The 20630-nt window shown below is 56.4% G+C and overlaps 1 protein-coding gene across 4 annotated transcripts in view; it reads left to right on the forward strand.

The window, feature by feature from the left end:
* Nucleotides 1-19936, forward strand: part of Kcnh2 (potassium voltage-gated channel subfamily H member 2) — a 31810-nt gene extending 11874 nt beyond the window's left edge. Inside the window, exons 3-16 of one of the 4 annotated variants that reach the window (XM_055612844.1) lie at nucleotides 6364-6528; nucleotides 7359-7505; nucleotides 7677-7808; nucleotides 8360-8571; nucleotides 12745-13173; nucleotides 13686-14073; nucleotides 14412-14611; nucleotides 14964-15216; nucleotides 16230-16423; nucleotides 16686-16785; nucleotides 17329-17607; nucleotides 17687-17873; nucleotides 18082-18259; nucleotides 19399-19936. In XM_055612844.1, the coding sequence (XP_055468819.1) occupies nucleotides 6364-6528; nucleotides 7359-7505; nucleotides 7677-7808; nucleotides 8360-8571; nucleotides 12745-13173; nucleotides 13686-14073; nucleotides 14412-14611; nucleotides 14964-15216; nucleotides 16230-16423; nucleotides 16686-16785; nucleotides 17329-17607; nucleotides 17687-17873; nucleotides 18082-18259; nucleotides 19399-19548 (3014 nt within the window). In that variant the 3' untranslated portion in view covers nucleotides 19549-19936. Of the gene's footprint in view, nucleotides 1-6363; nucleotides 6529-7358; nucleotides 7809-8359; nucleotides 8572-9891; nucleotides 10334-12744; nucleotides 13174-13685; nucleotides 14074-14411; nucleotides 14612-14963; nucleotides 15217-16229; nucleotides 16424-16685; nucleotides 16786-17328; nucleotides 17608-17686; nucleotides 17874-18081; nucleotides 18260-19398 lie in introns of those variants that run through there. The other 3 variants (XM_055612843.1, XM_055612846.1, XM_055612847.1) reach the window with 3 other exon arrangements.
* Nucleotides 19937-20630: the final 694 nt, after the last annotated feature.

The following is a 20630-nucleotide window of genomic DNA, read 5'->3' on the forward strand; positions in this document are numbered from 1 at the left end:
TGGTTCTCTGGTGAGATAACTCTGTGCCCTGAAAATAATGACCGTTTTTGTGTTTGTTTGGGTCACGGTTGTATGTTTCCATTCTTGAATGTGCCATCAGACTTTTCAGGGGGACTTTACTGACAACCGTATTTGCTGCGGGTGTTTTTCACAGTGTCCTATGGGAGAGCAAGCCATGGGGAATCATCCTCTTGAGTTAATGATCAGACAGCTTGCCTGCAAGGAGACCAATGGCAGGGCCTTATTACATACAGCCTATCCAGGCCCTTGATGTGTTTGTGTTTGGGAGATAAGATGGAGGACAGCTGCAGGAGCTTACAGAACCCCAGAAGATGGCAGGGACTCCAGGACTGTCTCTCTAGTGAATGGTGACAGCTCTGTGCCCCTGCTGCTCTGTGACAGCTGCAAATGCAGGGGTCAGGGTCATAGTGAAGGGGGCAAAAAGGAGCAAGGCTGAGAAATCACACAGCAGGCATAGTTCACGTAGGATCCAAGCGCCATCTTGTTGGATAGTAACTGGTAATCAAATGTAATGTTGCTTTGGGAAAGACACCTGAATTCCCACGATGGCTCTGTCTGTCTGCACTGAGGATTGGGGGAGGGGTGGTTCTGTGTTGAGTGGTCAGTGCCCTAGGATCTAGAAGGGAGGTGAGAGGTAGGTACACTGTGCTCACACTGGCCAAACTACAGGTCACCACTCCACGGACCGTTAGCAGACCTTCCAAAGCTGTGCACCGCTGTGAAGCCAGTCTGCCTGGTGTAGGTCTGAATGCGAGGGTTGGGGTACTTACCCAACAGGCCAGCTTGTGGACATATCCTCTGCAAAGGGTGTGGTATTGGATGAGTTCCCAGAGAGAAGCACCCATATAGGCTGATTCAGGAAACCCTCTGCAGAGGGGTCTGGGAAGGCTGGGGAGGGAGGAAGTGGGGGGTCAGCGGCAGGAGGGATGCTGCTGAGGTTACAGCAGTGGAGGCAGCTTTCCCCAGGTCAGTGTGACATCATCTTACCTTCTTTATAGAAGAAGATTACAGATACACACAAGCATACATATTTGTGTATAAATATATGTGGTATATGTATGTGCCGTGGTATGTTTGTGTGGGTCAAAGGACAAGGACAACTTGCAGGTGTCAGTTCTCTCCCTTGTGTTGGGCCCAAGGGATGAAGTTCAAATGGCCAGGCTTGGAGGCTGGCATCTTTATCCACTGAGTTCTCTCAGGGCCTTGTCTTACCTTCTTCAGGCAGAGTATATGATGCTTACTTATGAGCCAGGCCCTGGAGGTCAGCCAGCTTGAACTTTCCTGGGTGGAGGTTGTCTTTTGAGGACTTGTAGTCTGAGAAGACTCAAGCATGCCACAGGCTGTTTGTTGGTTTTAGCAGGAAATTGGATGCCCACAGAGGCCCTGGCGCTACACAGAGATTGTCGTCAGGGTGCAAGGGTAGTGGAGCAGCGAGTCTGGAAGTAATGTTCCTTTGAGACTTGGAGTATGGCTTGTGGCTTCCCAATCTGCCTGGTAGGGAGTGCCCCACGACCCCTATAGTTCCTGGATTTAGGAGCCTAGGATTAGCCTCTTTTTCTGATATACATATATACATACAGAATACAAACTCATTGACTGGTTGGCCTCTCAGACACCCCCATCCTGTCCCTTGAGTCCACAGTGTCCCTGGCCTTCCCTAGCCCCCCTGGCTGTCCATGAGAGTGGTGTTAGTGACACGGTGGCCCTTGGCCAGAAGCGGCTCCCGCTGCATCTTCCTGTCGCCGCCACCAGGCTAAATATAACCTGACACTGCACAGCCCTGGGCTGCTCCTCCGGAGACAGCCTCTGCCTGGGGGGCGGACAGGGCCAACTGCAGCCTCAGCCTCCCTGCCCTCGGTGTGACTTTGGGCCCGTTTTGGCACAGCTCCTCCTGCTTGGAGTGGGGCAAGGGCGGCGACTAGGATGCGGGTGCTGGAGGTCACCTTCCCTGCAGGGACCTGCTGCTCTGCCTCATCACAGCTCCAGATGCTCCTGTAAGGCCATCTGTTACCTCATCTGGCACCCAGGGCAGGAATCTCTCGTCCCTGTGGTACCCACAGAGAGTCTAAGCTCAGAGAGGTGGCGACCTGTCTGCAGCCACACAGCAACTCGAGGGAGAGCAAGGGTCCGGCTCTCCTGGTTGTTGTGGCAGAATATCTCAGTTTCCCAGGGCACACCCACTGTTTGATTTGTTCTGTCCTGCTGTGTCTTGTCCAGATGCCAAATCAGGGTCCGACTGAACACCTGGCTCAGTCATGATAGGCACCAGAGCCACCTACTTGGTCATATCCCAAATGCTTCACTTGTGTTGGTATGCTAGGTACTGTGGGGTGACGGGGAAGCCATAAAGGCTGCTGCTGTTGAACACGTGTGCCAGGTGAGACCCTGAGCTCACCTGCTTGCCCTAAGGTCCTCCGCAGGTCTTCTCTCCCAAACTGTCATAACTTCCGCTAAGGCAGGCCTGGGCCAGTGGCACCCAGAGGTGGGAAATGAGGTTTTGGGTCACTGGAAGGGTGCCTGACCTCAGCGAGTGAGGGTGCCAGGCAGGGCAGTGTTACTCCAGAGTGGACCCCTTAGGGACCTAGCACCAAATGCAGGCAAGCCAGGGTTCGTAGTGTGCTGTCAGACGGAGAGCTGAACCTGCTGTACCGGGGTCTCTTCCATTGCCTCCTTTCTTAGTGAGCTACATTGAGTAGCTTAACCTCTGTAGGCTGCTGGGACACTGGCTGGCCTGGGTCATTAAGACCAGAGGCTCTGTAGGTATGTAGCTACTAGCATGCCTGCCATCCCCGTTCTTATCTCTACTCTGAGGGCGCAGGGTCTGACTTAGATTGGGCAGGGAGGCCTCACCACCCAAATGGGGCCCTTAGAGCCTAGCTGGAGTTGGGGCTTGTAAAGTTGTGTTTTGGTGTTAGCCACTTAAATCAGCCTGTCCCAGGGGCCAATTGATAAGGTTCTTCTTTCTTCTGAGCATGCAGAGCTCTCCTTGGGTCAGGCTCCAAGCCTGTCGTATCCTATGCCATGGAGGAGGCGTCATCAGCCTTGTATGGCAGATAAGCATTCTGTCAGGTGACTTTCCCGTGGCATGTGCTGCTTCCTCTTTGTGAAAGAGGACGAGGCTTCCTGCTGTCCCCTTCAGTTTCCCCGAAGTCCCACCCATCCCCTCCGCAGTGCCCCACGAGCTGCCTTCGTCTTGAATGTGGGCAGTGGCTGCCACAGAGTGGTGCTGGGTGGAACTGCAGTCTCTCGCAGCTCTGGTCCTGGGGCCCTCCTTGAGGCTACCGCTTCCTTGCATGAGCTGGGTCATTGGTGGATCCCCAGTAGAGTGGGAAGGAGGGAGGAGCAGAGTGGTGTCTGGGCTCCTCGGGCTGGGTAGAGGCTAGTTTCCAGGCTCCCTGGGGACAGCCCAGCCACTTGCTCACAACCTTTCTTTTCTGCTGGGAAGTTGACCACAGGCCATCTGTTCTTGCTAGCACCTAGCTTCAGCCACCTGTGGGCCCTGCCTGCAACCTGGCTGCCCTTCCCCTATCCCCACGATCTCCCTCCGTACTAGCCAACCACAGGGCAGGGTCCTATAGGCAGGCCTGGCAAAGAGCTGGGGTTGGTGACACGGTAGGTCACATAAGACTCGGCCAGCTTGGCAAGCGAGATAGTATCCCAAGAGCCCTGGGCCTGCTTGGCCTTCATCTTTCTTTGCTTCCATGCGCTGTATTGCAATGTCTATTTCCCTCAGTGATCACATAGTGCTGGGGGCGGATCACATTTTTGGAACAACCAGACCTTTGAGGGGATATTTGAAAAGAAACATTCCTTGAATGTCAACAAAGCGGGAGCGTCAGGGTTTTGACTGTGTATCTGGAAGTGGGAAGTGAGCTTGTCCCGTGAGAGGGGCATTATCTGGAAGTTTCTCACTGGGAGAACTAGAAACGATTATTTTCAGAGGCAGGGACCTGGGCTTACTGTCTGTGATGCTAAGGTTTGAAGTAGCCATCTAAGATGTGGAGTCCTGGGCTGTGTGGTTTCTCTTGCTGAATAGCCTGGGCTGAGGTGGGGATAGAGTTCTGAAGATGCCAGGTCAGGATTCCTTGTCCCCTTTTAGGGACAGAGCTCCTAAGTCATCTGGAATAACGAGAGTCATCTTGGTTCTAGACTCCAGGCTTCTTTGATACATGCCCTGGTGAGCAGAGTAGCTTGAGGCCTAGATCTCTGGGCCTCTTGGGGAAAGGTGCTGGGGTCCCTTAGGCTGAGAGGTAGCTGGTCTTCTGCTTCTCCATAGTCCTGAGGAGGCCAGTTTCTGCTTAGGCCGTTGCTGGCCATCACCATATTAGGGCATAAACTCCAGGCAGGCTGTCTGGGTGCCAAACGGTCTCCAGCTGGGCCCAAGCACCCCCCCCCCCCTTGCAGCTTCAACACCACAGCTGTGTGTCAGAGGCCAGAGGTCAGGGGACAAGAGCAGCTGCTAAAGGGACACCCAGACAGAGCTCCTGAGCTCAGGGCTCTTGGGTAGGGTCAGGAGGGCCCTGGCTATGGTGAGTGAAGGGGTGGTGGTCAGGGCAGAGAGCTCCTGACTGGCACCTCCCGGGTCTTGCTCTCACCACTGTACCAGCCTGTCTGAGTGTGTTTCAGAGGCTCTCATTTGACTGGGGAACCCACAGCTGCTAGAATCACTTGTCTGCTGTGGTCTCAGTCTCCTACCCAGCATGTCTGCCCTGTGGTTGTCTCCAAGAGCCATGCCCTTCATGGCTGGCTGGCTTAGTCACAGCTTGCACTATTCTGTAACCTTGGTGCTCACCCCCTCAGGCCTGGCTGACAGGCACCAAGTGAGCCCCAGGTTCCAATCTTCCCTTGACTCTAGTCACCACCCTGCCAGCACACCTGAGCCAGGGAAAGGGAAGGGTGAGAGGAGAGACAGAAGCAGGAACACCAGCCTAGGGAGGTTCTAGGACAAGGGCGGAAGCGGAAGGCTGAAGCCGGGCAGATGGGGCTCTTCTGAGACCATGTGACTCTTCATTTCTTTCACATCCTTTTCCTCTTCCCTGATCTCCTCTTCCATGTCACTCTTGCTGTACACTGACACCACGGCCACGACTGGCTTCCAAGGTACCTTAGTCATTCTAGGTGTTGGGCCCTTCAAAAGGGATGTGACCACTGGGAGGCAGAGAAGTCAGATGAGCAGGGGGAAGGAAGCCTAGATGATGATGGACAGGAGATGATGACCTGCCTGGGTCCCTGTGAGAGTACCGGGAATACTGTGCCCTTCGGATTCATCAAGGAGGACTTCTTGCAGCTAGGACCCTTATCTTGGCCCTGGCAGGTGCACTCGCTCTGAGACCACCTCAAGTCAGAAATCAGCACGGAGGGCACTGGGCTATGTTCTCCTCAGAAAGCCTAAGGGAACTAGTGGGCTGATTTGATCTGCTGCAGGGACTCAGGGGGAAGGGGAGAAGGAGTCAAGAATAAGAAGGACAGAGAAAGATCTCATAGCAGTGTCTCTGGTCTCTGGTGAGATTTCAGGGTTCTTGGTTTCTGCCATGTCTCAGTCTAGTACTCTCCTTAGATGGGAGACTGCATGTTTCGACACTGCGGCAGTTTCAAAATGCTGTAAAGTTGTTGCATAGTCTTGGCTGTCTTGGGACTTAGATGTGTAGACCAGGCTGGTCTCAAACTCATACAGATCTTCCTGCCTCTGCCACCCAAGTGTTGTTATTAAATGCATGCACCACCACTACCGGGCACTGTGAAGTTTTTGAAACTCTTGATTTCAAGTCGCGTACTTACCTTGTGGAGCCACACAGTGCCCGAAAACAAATCTAAAGAGTACAGCGGCAAGATGGACACAGAAACCAATCCCTGTAGTGTCCATATTCCAGGACTTGCCCATACAAGCGCAGACTTAGTGAATCTCTGCAGCTCCTGGGAGAGTGACTACCCTTCCCTTCCACAGGTGAGGAAGACAAGGCGCAGGGATTTTGAACAGCTTTAGAACTAGGCCTGGAGCAGGTGATCCTGGACTAAAGCATGGGTGTGGCCCTTGGCGGAGGGAAAAGCACAGGCACATTGAAAGGGTGGGGATACAGATAAAAACATGGAGGAAGAAAGGGCCACAAGCTGATGGAGAGAGAGGTGAAGAGAGGAGAGGCAGGAAAAGAAAGCTGATGAGATGGGCAGTGAAGTGAACAGACAGTGAAGGAAGAAATGCAGTCTGGCACAGCCAGGTGCAGGGTCAGGAACTGCAGGTGTGGGCAGTGGGGGTGCAGGAGAAGCAGGTGTGGGCCCTTTTGTGTCCTGCCCACTTGGGGAAGATCTGGTGTCACCGTGGCCCATGCCCTTCCTACCCTACAGGGAGCTGCTTTCTGTGTCTGGTGGACGTGGTACCCGTGAAGAATGAGGATGGGGCTGTCATCATGTTCATCCTCAACTTTGAAGTAGTGATGGAAAAGGACATGGTAGGGTCCCCTGCTCGTGACACCAATCACAGGGGGCCCCCCACCAGCTGGCTGGCCTCTGGTAAGTGCAGCCACGCTCCTGGGTTAGCTCAGGAATACTTGCTCCTGTCTGCCTGAGCTGCATGTGTGTGTGAGGATGCAAGGGACACCAAGAGATTATGTGGTCAGGCCCACCGGGATCACGCTGGAGAAACGCCAGTGCAGCAGCAAGGCCCAGACTCACAAGTTCTTCAGGCAGAACACATGTTTTCTAGCCGCCAGGGTCCCACCCAGCACCCTGGAGGAATAATAGGTACTTGCTTAAGCAGCACTAGCCACCGGCTCATTAGAAAGCTCTGTCTCATGGACTCAGCTCCTCTGCCGTCTGGCCAAGCCCTAAGCCTGGAGGTTAATAGAGGAGAGGATGGGTAGGCAGGCTGCCTCGGCTGTAAACATAGCAGCTTCAACATTTCCCCTGGTTGCTCCAAAGGTTCAGAGCCTCTGCTTTCCCCAGCTGTCATTTTTGGGGTTTAATTAAAAATTTCCCCTCAGAGTCAGGACAATGAAGTTCACCTCTTGGGTGTTGATAACACTAGCCCTATGGCTACCAGCTGCTAGGTGGCAGGCCGTGGGAGAGAGCTCTTGGCATCTTTCCTCATTTACTGTGTGACCTACAATGACCCACCCAAGGCATGGATCAATCTCTCAATATGTTACTGTCCCAACCAGTGAATTCTGGAATCATGAAGAATTCATGGAATCTGCCATAAGTGTGGTGGGAAAGAGCAGTTGATGACTAGGTTGAGATAGAACTCTCTGGGTTTTGGGGATCAAGTACTGTGCATGGGGTGAGGTGAGGGCCTTCCACTGTCAGGGCCTCCAGTTCTTCATATGCTTCCCATTTCCCCACAGGCCGGGCCAAGACCTTCCGCCTGAAGCTGCCTGCCTTATTGGCACTGACTGCCAGGGACTCGTCAGTTCGGACAGGAAGCATGGGCAGTGCTGGAGCCCCCGGGGCAGTGGTGGTGGATGTGGATCTGACGCCTGCAGCACCCAGCAGTGAGTCCCTGGCCCTGGATGAGGTGTCTGCCATGGACAACCATGTGGCAGGGCTTGGGCCTGCAGAAGAGAGGCGGGCACTGGTGGGCCCAGGGTCTGCTTCACCGGTGGCAAGCGTCCGTGGCCCTCACCCATCGCCGAGAGCTCAGAGCCTCAACCCTGATGCCTCAGGTTCCAGCTGCAGCCTGGCCCGGACACGCTCCCGAGAGAGCTGCGCTAGTGTTCGTCGGGCGTCTTCTGCAGATGACATCGAGGCAATGCGGGCTGGGGTGCTGCCCCCTCCACCCCGTCATGCTAGCACCGGTGAGGGTACAGGCCTGGGAGACCCTACTCTAGCCTTTTGCTTCCTGCATGTAGCCAAGCCTGCCCTGTCCTAGGCCTGCCATTTCCTCTCTCCCTCCTACCTCTTAGGTGCCTGGGAGTCTGGGAGATGGAAATCTCATTAAGCACTTATTTAATCTCATTAAGCGGTCTTTTACTCTATTAAATGTCCATCTATCCCATTGCATTCTTCCACTCATAGAGCCCTTGCTGGCCCAAGGGGCTAGCTGTCCCAGGACATCCTGGAACAGGGATGACCATGGAACTGGGAAGAGACAAGGGAGATTTAGAGGCTCCTGACACTCTCTGATCCTTTCCACTCCTTTCTCCTGTCTTCTCATGGTGACATGCCAAGAGGGGTCTGGTCCTTTCTTGTCTTCATGGATCTTCTTAACCACCTCATTGCTTATTGTCTTACCCCCTTGGCCCTTGCCAGGTAGGGCTTGGTATCACTATAGTCTCTGTGTCCATGGCCTGGCTTCCCATCAGGCCCTGGCCTGCCCACCTGACCAAGCTCTGTCTCTCCATCCCAGGGGCCATGCACCCCCTGCGCAGTGGCCTGCTTAACTCCACCTCAGACTCGGACCTCGTGCGCTACCGCACCATTAGCAAGATCCCCCAAATCACCCTCAACTTTGTGGACCTCAAAGGTGACCCTTTCCTAGCTTCACCCACCAGTGATCGGGAAATTATAGCGCCCAAGATAAAAGAGCGGACCCACAATGTCACCGAGAAGGTCACCCAGGTAAGTGTCCAAGTGAATGGTTCACTGCTCATCTTGGAGGAAGATGGAGTTGGGGAAGAGGGGAAGGTTGCAGTCAAAGGTGGGGTTGAGCGGCTAGTCAGTGAGGGAAGCTGGGGAAAATGCCTAGAGCTGGGATACAAGAAGGAAGGCTTGAAGAGAAAGGCTGTTGGGGAGGGGCAAAGGGAGGAGGCTTTTAGGATGGGCAGGTGTGGATAACCGATAGATGGAGTGTGTGGCCCCAGGGTACAGGGTGAGGATGAGATACTTGAAACATGGCCCTGGGGAGGCCATGGTGGGTGAGAGAAGGGAGCTAGAGGGATGACAAGGGTGTACGTGAGGGGTCTCTCGGCTAACAGGAGTGGGCCTCAGTTAGAAAGGCCACACAAGTCAGAATCAGGATGCTCTTCATTCTTGTAGGCCAGGATGGCCTACCAGGTGGCCTGGGGGACCTGCCCTGTCTCCCTAGTGTGGAGAGTAGGATTTCCTCTTTGGGATGGGTGGCGAGCACTGTTGGTGGGTATAAAGCTACTGAGGGATCAAGTCCCTGCATCCTTGCCCAGAGAACACCAGGTTTTGATTTCTGTGGCCCTGTTTTAGGGCTCCTCTGGTCTTCCTGCCTCTCCTAACAGTGAGGTGGGTTACAGCCCTCTTCCGTCTACTCAGTCACAGCTCCTTTCCATGTTGGCAGTGGTGAGCTCTTAGCAATGAGACTCTCAGGAGAAGACGGGACTGTTGTTTAGGCTGCGCCCGTAGCAGCAGCCCTGGGAGGCAGCTGCCCAGGACTGGGCTCGCTTGGTCAGCCTTCTGGCCATCCTCCGTGTCTCTGACTCTCCGGTCCTTGCCAGGTCTCCAGCCCCTTTGCTTTGCCTCCAGAACATGCCCCTCACCTCAGAGCCTTTATCTGGCTCACTCCTCTCCCCCTCTGGGTCCTTCCTCTCTCTTCCCACCTGGGTGCCTGATCTGCCCTGTTCCTGGATTCAAAGTGTGCGTGATGTGTGTGGGTCTCCGCTGTCCCTCTGTTTGACTGCCTGTGGTGCCCCTGCCAGTCACCTGGCGTCTCTCCATCTCTGGGTGTCTCTCTGCCTGACTCTGGCTGGCTCGGCACTGGACTGGCGGGGCGGGGGTGTTGGGGAGACCATTAATCTGCGGTGACAGGCCAGGCTGCCGGGTGGAGGGGGAGGGGCTAGGGCTGCGGGAGCGGCTGCAGTAGGAGCCTGCGAGGGAGGGGGCCGCTGGCCGGGCACGGGGCAGAGGGCGGGCACGGGCTGGGCGGGGGGAGGGGGGCAGAGTGGCGGAGTGGGGGTGGGAACCTGGGAGGAGGAGGGGCCGGCCGGCAGAGGAGCTGCGGTTCCCACCGCGGGTGCTGGGCTGACGGCAGGCGGGCAGAGCAGAGCACCCTGGTAGCGGGGGCCCACACCAAAGGGCCATGTGGAGCAAGAGCCAAGCAGGCAGCTGTCCATACTCCCTGCCTAGGTGACCCCAGCCCCAGGGCCCAGCCCCAGCCATTCTGGCTTCATGCCAGAGGCAGTCCTGGCTGCCAGTCGGTCAGCCTTGGGCTGGCAGCCTGGGCTGGGACTGCTGCTGGGGCACAAGTGAGGCACTGGCCGGGCCCTGGGACCCTAGGGCAATCAGGCTGGGGGGAGCCAAGTCCTCCATGGCGATCCCAGCAGGGAAGGAGAGCAGGACAGGGGCTCTGCAGCCCAGGGCCCAGAAAGGCCGGGTGCGGCGGGCAGTGCGCATCTCCAGCCTGGTGGCCCAGGAGGTAGGTGATCCCCTCAGCACCCTATCCTTTTCTTGGGCTGGGACACCGAGGCAGGCTGGGGTGTGGCCCAGAGGACTCTGGCTGCAGCTGGGGAGAGGGCTTCTGAGAAGTAGGATAGGTTGGGAGGCTGGTGATCTTCAGTGTGGCCCACCACTGAGCTCCTCATTGTTCTCCTCCTGGCCGCTGGCTAGGTTCCCGGGGTTTCCCTTGCCTTGGCAACACCTTTCCAATGGCTTCTGTGGCCCGCCACCTTCTAGTTCAGAATATAAAGGGAAGAAAGAGATGCTAGGAAGCAGGTAGTATTCAGAGAGGATGGTGGGGAGATGGAGAGAGACAGGAACCATCAAGCAGCAGCTAGACTTGACACAGGGATGCTGGGGCTCCCTTACTCTGAGACTTGGGGTCAGCACTGGAGGCTTGGAGTGCTTTTGGGGGTCTCAGGAGAGTAGGGGCCAGGGGTTGGCCAATGGGCGAGGGCAGACTGAAGGGAAGCGCTGGCTCACCTCCTTAGGGCGTCCTGGTGCGCTGTCCCCTCAGCTGGCGATTGCCTCCTGGGAGCCGCCTCTCTGCCCTACTGGCTCTCCTGCTTTACAACCTGGAGGTAGCTCTGGGTGATCTGGAAAATCCCACCCTGCCATCATCCCTGCTGTCCCTGACTCCAGTCTCTCTTTGGGTTCATATGCTTCTCCCAGCTGGGGAACAGGCACAGGTGAGAATTTTCCCTTCCAAGGTGAAGATCCAAGGTTGAGTCAGTCTTCTATAGGACAGCAAATCACAGGGATCATAGACCTGGCCTGAGGCCATGTGGTAAGCCAGTGGTTTCAGAGATAGGACTGGCCCTTGGGTAGATTGAGGTAGCAGGTTTGGGCCTTGTATCCAAGACTTGCCGTATATATGAGTGCAGATGTACACTGGGGGCTGGGGGCGGACGTGGGGACAGGGTCCCTGCTGTCTAGGGTGGTCCAGCACGGCTCCCTAGGACTGACTGCTGAGGCACAGAGAGGGGTCCTATGGAGTGTCAGCCACCCTCTTTTGCCTCTTGTCTGTGGGGTCCCAGCCTGTTTTGTTTTGGGGTGCCTGAGAGGTCACTAACCTCATGTGTTAACCTTCAGTTAATGAACAAGCCTCGAGCTGAAGTCAGGGCAGACCTGGGATCCTCCTCTGCTCCAGAGCCCTGGAGCTCATCCTCGCCCCGTCTGGTTTCTCTGAAGTCTCTGTGTCCATCCCAGGATGGGCAACCCCCTCCCCAAGACCTATCATTTTGACTAGCTCCTTTCCCTGTGTCTTCTGAGCAGCCCTACCTGTGCAGAATCAGGGGATCCCCACTTGAGCTGAGAGTCTTTAGACTTCATTGAGCCCAGAAGCCTGAGGCTCTGGGATTCAGTGCTTCTGGGACAGGGCTAAAAACTCTGGGGATGGGGAAGGCTTCAAGTCTGGCTGCAGGGGTGACAGGGCCCAAGGCTAGAGGAATTGGGGAGGGGATTCTGGCCGAGTCAGATGTCGACCAGATGATCTTAAGGGGTGGGTGGGCATGGGGGCTTCTGATACCCCCATCTGGCCTGGTTTGGGAGCAAGAGTTCTGGCTGTGCTTGTTGTCCTTGTCCCTGTGGTGGGCTGCCTTTGCTTGACTGTTGAGGGGCATACGCTTTCCCCCTGTCAGAAAATGGGGTTCTGTGCAGGCCAAGCGTACCTTTGAGTCATCCTCAGTACATCCCCCTGTATACTTGAGGTACCAGGTTCTCTGTGCTGGACTCTGTCCCTTTGTAGGGATGTGGGGGCTTCTCTAGGCTTGCCTGGAGAGGGGCCTGCGAGAAAGAGTGTTGCAGGGCAAGGGTTGCTCCCCACAGGGAGGCCAAGGGGCCTGAGAATGGTGGCTGGCGCCCTTAGACAAGTGGTATGAAGCGAGGCTGAGAGGGAACTGCAATGGCTATTTTATGTGTTGGGACTCTAGCTCCTGGGCTCACTGCCCAGCTGGGAACTGCAGTCCTGGAACATATTCTGAACTGAGACAGTGTGTGTGTGTGTGTGTGTGTGTGTGTGTGTGTGTGTGTGTGTGGTGTTCGGGGGCTGTGGGATAAGATTGTATGGTGAGAGTTGCGTGGTCTGAGGCTCGGGGCTGCCTTGCTGGTGGGAAACCATATTGGGCCTTCCTGCATGATGGCCTAAGTTCAAGTGTTTTGGGTGCTGTCAGAACTGTGTGGAGCCAGCCAGGATGTCCCCTTGCTGGTTAGCATTCTGGGAACTGTAGTGCCCACGTCTGAGGGTAGTCCGTTGCTATGGCTACTTGGCTGAAGGATGAGCGTTCTGATGGAAATGTGCTCTACTTGGCCACAGTGAGGGTGACACTATCTTCTTCTCTGAAGTCCCATGGCCCTTCCTCATCACGCCGCACACCTTCTCTCCCTGTCTAGGTCCTGTCCTTGGGAGCCGATGTGCTTCCTGAATATAAGCTGCAGGCCCCGAGAATACACCGCTGGACCATCCTGCACTACAGCCCCTTCAAGGCCGTGTGGGACTGGCTGATTCTGCTGCTGGTCATCTACACGGCCGTCTTCACACCCTACTCAGCCGCCTTCCTGCTGAAGGAGACTGAAGATGGGTCCCAAGCCCCTGACTGTGGCTACGCCTGCCAGCCTCTGGCCGTGGTGGACCTCATCGTGGACATCATGTTCATCGTGGACATCCTCATCAATTTCCGTACCACCTACGTCAACGCCAACGAAGAGGTGGTCAGCCATCCTGGCCGCATTGCTGTCCACTACTTCAAGGGCTGGTTCCTCATTGACATGGTGGCTGCCATCCCGTTCGACCTGCTCATCTTTGGCTCTGGCTCTGAGGAGGTGGGCCTAGCAAGACAGCAGCCAGGAGAAAAGAGCCAGGAGGGAGTAGGGTGAAGGAGTAGAAGGGGGGATACTACACAGTAAAGGAGGGGCCCTAACAAATCCATGCTTGTTCATCCACTGGCTCATAAGGGGCTGGAAGTCCTAAGCTGTCTACCAAATTGTGTGTGTGTGTGTGTGTGTGTGTGTATGTGTGTGTGTGTGTGAGATATCATTTTCTAACTTACAGAAAAGCTCCCCCAAAAGCTAGTTAAAATTTAGGCCTAGCAGCTTGAGGTGACTGTTGGTCCTTTCAGAGTCCCTGTTTCCTCTTTCTCAGCACGGAGACCCTTACCACTTTGTCTTAACACTGGCACACAGATTAATGACAGACCTGTGCCAGGAGCAGTGTGGGAGAAGCTTTATACCAGGTGGTTTTCCTTATCAGGGAGAGCTTCCAGAAGAAGTCAATGCCCTCTGCTGCCCTGCTCCTTACTCCTGAGCCCTCACCCTGAACATGCCCCCTCCTCTAGCTGATCGGGCTGCTGAAAACTGCGAGGCTGCTGCGGCTGGTGCGTGTGGCCCGGAAGCTGGACCGCTACTCGGAGTACGGGGCAGCGGTGCTCTTCCTGCTCATGTGCACCTTCGCGCTCATCGCGCACTGGTTGGCCTGCATCTGGTACGCCATCGGCAACATGGAGCAGCCGCACATGGACTCGCGCATCGGCTGGCTGCACAACCTAGGCGACCAGATCGGCAAACCCTACAACAGCAGCGGCCTGGGCGGCCCCTCCATCAAGGACAAGTATGTTACAGCGCTCTACTTTACGTTCAGCAGCCTCACCAGTGTGGGCTTCGGCAACGTCTCCCCCAACACCAACTCGGAGAAGATCTTCTCCATCTGCGTCATGCTCATTGGCTGTGAGTCCTGGAGGCGGGTGGGGGGGCGGAGCCTGGGCTGGGTAGAAAAGGTAGTGGAAGTCCTAGGACGGGGCCAAGTGGCAGTCAGACCCCCCTGCCTCGCCCCCTCCTCTTCCCCTCCTAGGGTCCTGGGCTCACAATGTAGTTTGGAGGCTGGGACACCAGGGCAGGAAATGCTGAAGGTTGGCGTGTGTTTGAGCATGTGTATGTCCACTCTCAGACTGAGACGTGACCGGACCGCGAGTGTCGTTGACCTGGTGCGGGGCCTGAGCAGAGGGTCCCCGTGGGCGGGCGGGGTCCCTGCGGATGCTGACGGCCCCACTCACCCACGCCCCCAGCCCTCATGTATGCCAGCATCTTCGGCAACGTGTCCGCCATCATCCAGCGCCTGTACTCGGGCACGGCCCGCTACCACACACAGATGCTCCGGGTGCGGGAGTTCATTCGCTTCCACCAGATCCCCAACCCACTGCGCCAGCGCCTCGAGGAGTACTTCCAGCACGCCTGGTCCTACACCAACGGCATCGACATGAACGCGGTGAGGCAACCGTGCAGCCTCGTGGGGCACCAGCATGCCTCAGATGGTTGTAGTTAGCGTTAAAGAACCCGAGAATTACGTGTGACAGTGAAACTCCTTCACCTGGAGTTCTCCCACCGGGAGACCAGCTTCTTCACACACCCACCAGCCGGAGGTGGGGCATCAGTTGCTACACTTCCAGATAAGAACTTGGTCAGGCTGGGGACCCAGGTGCTGAGGGGGTCCTAGGCCCCCAAGGTTCCGCAGAGGATGGAATTGGGAGCAGCAAGCTTTCCCTGAGCCAGAGGTGTGAGGCAGTGGGCCGGTGTTTGGGCCGAGTCCCAAGAGTGTTCTGAACCATGCCGATTTCTAGGTGCTGAAGGGCTTCCCTGAGTGCCTGCAGGCTGACATCTGCCTACATCTGAACCGCTCACTGCTGCAGCACTGCAAGCCCTTTCGAGGGGCCACTAAAGGCTGCCTGCGGGCCCTGGCCATGAAGTTCAAGACCACACATGCGCCACCAGGGGACACACTGGTGCACGCTGGGGACCTGCTTACCGCCCTCTACTTCATCTCCAGGGGCTCCATCGAGATCCTGCGGGGTGATGTCGTGGTGGCCATCTTGGGTATGGGGTGGGAATGCCCACTAAACCCCAGAGAGATCTGAGCCCTCTGAATACACTGGCAGGGGTGGGAGGGTTGCTGGCAGGGTTCCTGAGTCCTTTTAACTTGCCTGAGGGTGGGCTTTCAAGGTGGGCGGCAGAGAGAAAGCCTGAAGGACATGGGGCCACTGGGCTGGGAGACTACCTAGGCTCCCTGAACTTGGGGAAGCTGTAGATCTACCCATAGGCAGGCAGCTAGTGTTCCCTTAAAGTTGAACACCATCAGGCAGAGGAGTGGGAACTAGTCGCTGGAGACTGAGCATCCAGTTTCATTAGGACACGGTCCCTAGAAGCTTCGTGCAGCGTAGAATGTCCAGAGGGACCCTGGTGCCCTTCCCTTCACCCGCCTGTGGCCATTGTGTGTGTGTGTGTGTGTGTGTGTGTGTGTGTAAAACACTTGGACAGTGGAGACTTCCTGTCTGCTCATGTTCTTTCTTGGGCCCTACACACACCACTTTTGGCCATGGCTCACAGCAGGGCATTTTAGACTTTCATTTCACAGGCCAGCCCAGGCATGCATACCACTCCACAACCTACTCCCTTCCCAGCTAAAGCAAGTTTTCCTACACACACGCAGACATTTGGTCCTTTCTGTGCTTGGCTGTGCCGAGCAATGCTGTCCTGTTTTCTTTCAGTAAAACAGTGTTGGCTCTGATTAACCACCACGCTGTCATTTACAGTTGAAAGACCATTGCTTATAGGGCACTGCAGTTTGCTAGGAGGGTATTTGGGGATAAAAGTAGGGTTGTTCCAAGGAAGTCATAGCTGTAGGCAGAGCTGGGGCATTCCGGTTGAGAGATTCCAAATCCTGCTGTCCCCTCTGCCTAGAGCCCTGGGAACATGGGCTAATTCATGCTTCCTTGGCTGTGTGGCTGGAGATGCTCCTGCCCAGGGTAGAATTTACCCAAAGGAGGGTACCTGCTAGTCTCCATGCTGGGGCCATGGGCTGAAGCCTCTGTCTTCTCCATGGCCTCCAGGGAAGAACGACATCTTTGGAGAGCCTCTGAACCTGTATGCACGTCCTGGAAAGTCCAATGGGGACGTGAGGGCCCTCACCTACTGCGACCTGCACAAGATCCACCGCGATGACCTGCTGGAGGTGCTGGACATGTACCCCGAGTTCTCAGATCATTTTTGGTCTAGCCTGGAGATCACCTTCAATCTTCGAGACGTGAGTGGGCCATCCTGAGCTGCCTTCATCCCTAGGAAAGCTGACGCCTCTTGAGAGGCTGCCCCCTCACTGTGTGACTTTGAAGCTGCAGCTTCTCTGCCTGCCTCTTCCCGCTTGTCACTTTCAGGCTCCGAAAGTCCCAACCTCAGCTTGTTCAGGACCTCTTTATGTTAGTGAAAGGGTGTAGTGGCACCCCCACCCCACCCCCATATTCCAGGCAAGACAGGCAGGATGCACCTAAGGGCTCTGCTCTTGGTTGCAGACCAACATGATTCCAGGCTCCCCCAGCAGCGCAGAACTAGAGAGCGGCTTTAACAGGCAACGCAAGCGCAAGCTGTCATTCCGAAGGCGCACTGACAAGGGTGAGCTGTCCAGAGGGAGGGCAGGAGGCGAGTGGAGGAGGGCAGAGGGGGGTGAGGGCAGGGTCAGGCTGTGCAGGCCCCTGCCCAGCAGACGGTTATCTAGTCATCTTCAAGTGGCCCCACTCCCCCACCCCCAGGCCTCCCTTCTGCTATCCAAATGCTGCCACCTTTTCATGCCATGCCTGAATCATCATCTCCTTTGGGTAGACCTCATCTACCTTCAAGAACAAAGGCGGGCTTTTGGTCTTCCTTAGTCTCCAGTGTTGCCCTGTGGAGGTCTTTGACCCCTTAAAGAGAGGAGGGAGGAGGTGGGAGGGAGCACAAGATCAAAGGAACCTGAGCAGCAGGCTACAGAGAGCCCAACTCAGCAGTGCCCTGGAGGGTGCTGAACAGCCAGGGCATGGCAGGGGGTTTCTCAGGCAGGTGGGAGGAAGATAAAACAGCTGGAGATACACCCTGCTCCTTCCCAGGCTTGCTCAGCTCCTCTGTCCCTTCCCCGTTTGTTCTCCCCTTTCTCTGAGGTCTGTTCTCTGTTTCCCACAGACACAGAGCAGCCGGGGGAGGTGTCAGCCGTGGGGCAGGGCCCTGTCCGAGTTGGGGCAGGGCCGAGTTGCCGGGGACAGCCAGGAGGGCCGTGGGGGGAGAGCCCATCCAGCGGCCCCTCCAGCCCAGAGAGCAGTGAGGATGAGGGCCCGGGTCGCAGCTCCAGCCCCCTCCGCCTGGTGCCCTTCTCCAGCCCCAGGCCCCCTGGAGACCCCCCAGGTGGAGAGCCTTTGATGGAGGACGGGGAGAAAGGCGGTGACACCTGTAATCCCTTGTCAGGTAGGCCTGGGCCTGGGGGCGGGGGATGGGCAGGTGCTTGACTTTTCTTCCTGACCTCACTCCTCCTTTCTGGCTCCAGGTGCCTTCTCTGGGGTGTCCAATATTTTCAGCTTCTGGGGGGACAGTCGGGGGCGCCAGTACCAGGAGCTGCCTCGATGCCCTGCCCCAGCCCCTAGCCTCCTCAACATACCATTGTCTAGCCCTGGTCGGCGTTCCCGGGGCGACGTGGAGAGCAGGCTGGATGCTCTCCAGAGACAGCTGAACAGGTGAAGAGGGGTGGCCCAGGGAATGGGCACAGGGTAGGCTGCACTTCAGGGTCCTCTCTGGGTCTCTGGTAGTGTTTCAGGAACATTACTGTCTAGGCCTGTTTGTGCCAGGCAGCTGGACCCTCTCCTTCCTCAGCTGGAGGAAGAGGACGCCGGGAGCCGACCATATGACTCCACTTCACTGAGTCTCTCCTTCCTTCTTGCCCAGGCTGGAAACCCGGCTAAGTGCAGACATGGCCACTGTCCTACAGCTGCTACAGAGGCAAATGACACTGGTCCCCCCTGCCTACAGTGCTGTGACCACCCCTGGGCCTGGCCCCACGTCCACATCCCCTTTGTTGCCTGTCGGCCCCATCCCCACTCTCACCCTGGACTCGCTTTCTCAGGTATATTCTGGAGCCCACTCCCAGCCTCCAGCCACACCCTGTCTGCCCCAGCAGCACCCCAGCAGCTGCTCTGTTACCTCTCAGCTGGGCATGGGATGTGCTCTCTTCACCCTCCCCTACCTGTTCCTGCTTTCCTCCTACCCCTGTGCTCCAGCAGTAATGCAGAAGAGGACCGGAGCCAGGGAACCTGCCAGCACATGTAAGGGCCAGATGTAAACATGCTGTCTGAGCCTGGGACTTGGGTCTGGATGCTGTTTGCTAGCGTGCCTCAGGACAGCATCCTGGTCCCTGCTGTGGTTACAGTCCCCTAGCTTTGCTGCCTCTCATCTTGGCTCTTACTCTAGCAGTGTTATAGGACCATCTTGAAGGCTGCTGGCATTTCCAGGGTGCCAAAGTCAAGACTCTAGATAGGACCTCCTCGATCTACATCTCTTTTACCTTGAGTAGCATCCCGAAGGACAGCTGTAGCTGTGTCTCCTAAGACAGCCCAGCTCTCACGGGTGGTTGAGGGGGCTCCTGTGGCTCCCAGAGGTGGCCTGGGATCGATTCCCCTTCCCCTGGCACTGCTCCCCCTCCCATATGCTGCTCGCTCCTGTTTGTAGACACCAGGGCCCACGTCAGCAAATGTGCCGGTCTCCCTTCACAGCCTCCCCCACAGGGATCTCACCAGTAGACACGTCAGCACCCACAAACCCCTCCCACCTGCCCTGGCGCTCTCCTTGGCCTCAGCCGCCTGGCTGTTGGCCCGCTGCCATTTCTAGGGCCCCAGGGTGCTTTGGAGAATTGCAGGAAGGCACCTTGTCCCAGCTGCCGTCGCAAAGCAGAGACTTCTTATTCCATTTGGGGGTTCGCTGCCCTGCCACATTCCCTAGGGAAGGGGAAGGCGAGAGCCTGGATCCATCTTTCCAGAGCAAGGTCCTCTGCCAGGGAGGCTCCATGGTAGCTCATACCTCTTTTGTTTGGCTCCTGCCCCAAAGTTGCATTTCTTTACTTCCAGCTGCAGCCTTCTTGTCCCCTCAGGTCCCCTGTTGTGCCCACCTAACCCTTTCCTCTGACTTCCAGTCTTTCTGTCTTTGCCTCTGCCCCTTTCTCCTCCCCCACAGTTTTTCCTGCCTGCTTATGCTCTGTGTTCTTTGCAGGTTTCCCAGTTTATGGCGTTCGAGGAGCTTCCTGTAGGAGCCCCAGAGCTCCCCCAAGATGGCCCTACTCGACGCCTCTCCCTGCCCGGTCAGCTGGGGGCCCTCACCTCCCAGCCCCTGCACAGACATGGTTCGGATCCGGGCAGTTAGTGGTGCTGCCGGCGTGGACATGTGGCTCACCCTGGTTCGGGGCATTACCGACCGCTCTCCTTGGAGACCCTGGTTTGGAGGGGAGAACGGTGCAGGAGCAGCTCCTCCCCTGCCCTTGGGACCGGCATCTCCTCCTGCAATACCCTGGGCCCCACTGTGAGGGGCAGGGGCAGAGCTGGGCAGTGGACAGGGGGTCTGTGGTCCCCCCACTGCCCTGGGGGCATTAGCTGGTCTAACTGCCCGGAGGCACCCGGCCCTGGGCCTTAGGCACCTCAAGGACTTTTCTGCTATTTACTGCGCTTATTATTAAGGATAATAATTAAGGATCATATGAATAATTAATGAAGATGCTGATGACTATGAATAATAAATAATTATCCTGAGGAGACTCCAGGGTGCTGGTTGGCTTCAGCCGTCACCTGCTGTATCTTTTGTTTATGTTCTGAGCATACTTGAGTGGGAGTGGGAGAGTTTCTGTGTGGGGAATCCTGGTCTGTTTATGTCCCAGCCTGTGGGGCTGACCAGATTTCCAGATTTCCCCAACCCGTGTGTGAGAGAGACTGTGTGTGTGTGTGTGTGTGTGTGTGTGTGTGTGTGTGTGTGTGTGTCCACTGATGTATAGGAAAGATGGAGGGTACTCCCTGGGGCCAGACAATATGGCCCTGGATTTGGGACTGCTTTGAGTCTAATAGGATACTTCTGTCCTGAGTTCAGCCCTTCTCAATTGTGTTGATTAGCTTTGTGACACACTGGCTCCCAAAGTCAGCCCCGCATTGATAAAGCCATACACTTGGCCCTCTCAAATAGCTCACAAGTCCAGCGTCACACTCGTTCTCACCTGGGTTCTCTTTGGTCTGAGCCCAACCTCTGTAGCCCTAGCTGGCTTTGCATTGACCCTGTGTGATTGGGCCTCACGTGGGTCTGGCTTCCGGTACATACACTGGCTTCCCCGCTGTGACCAGTACGCACCTGTGTGTGGCTTTGGGTGGACCTTACCTTGATTACCCTGGTCCCTTGTGACTGTTGCTCACAAGAGGAGCTGCTGAAGAAGATGAATGCTGCAAGGTGGCTCATTCTGTTGG

Source organism: Psammomys obesus, unplaced genomic scaffold, assembly GCF_907164565.1.
Source record: "Psammomys obesus unplaced genomic scaffold, mPsaObe1.curated_primary_1811, whole genome shotgun sequence".
Lineage (NCBI taxonomy): Eukaryota > Metazoa > Chordata > Mammalia > Rodentia > Muridae > Psammomys > Psammomys obesus.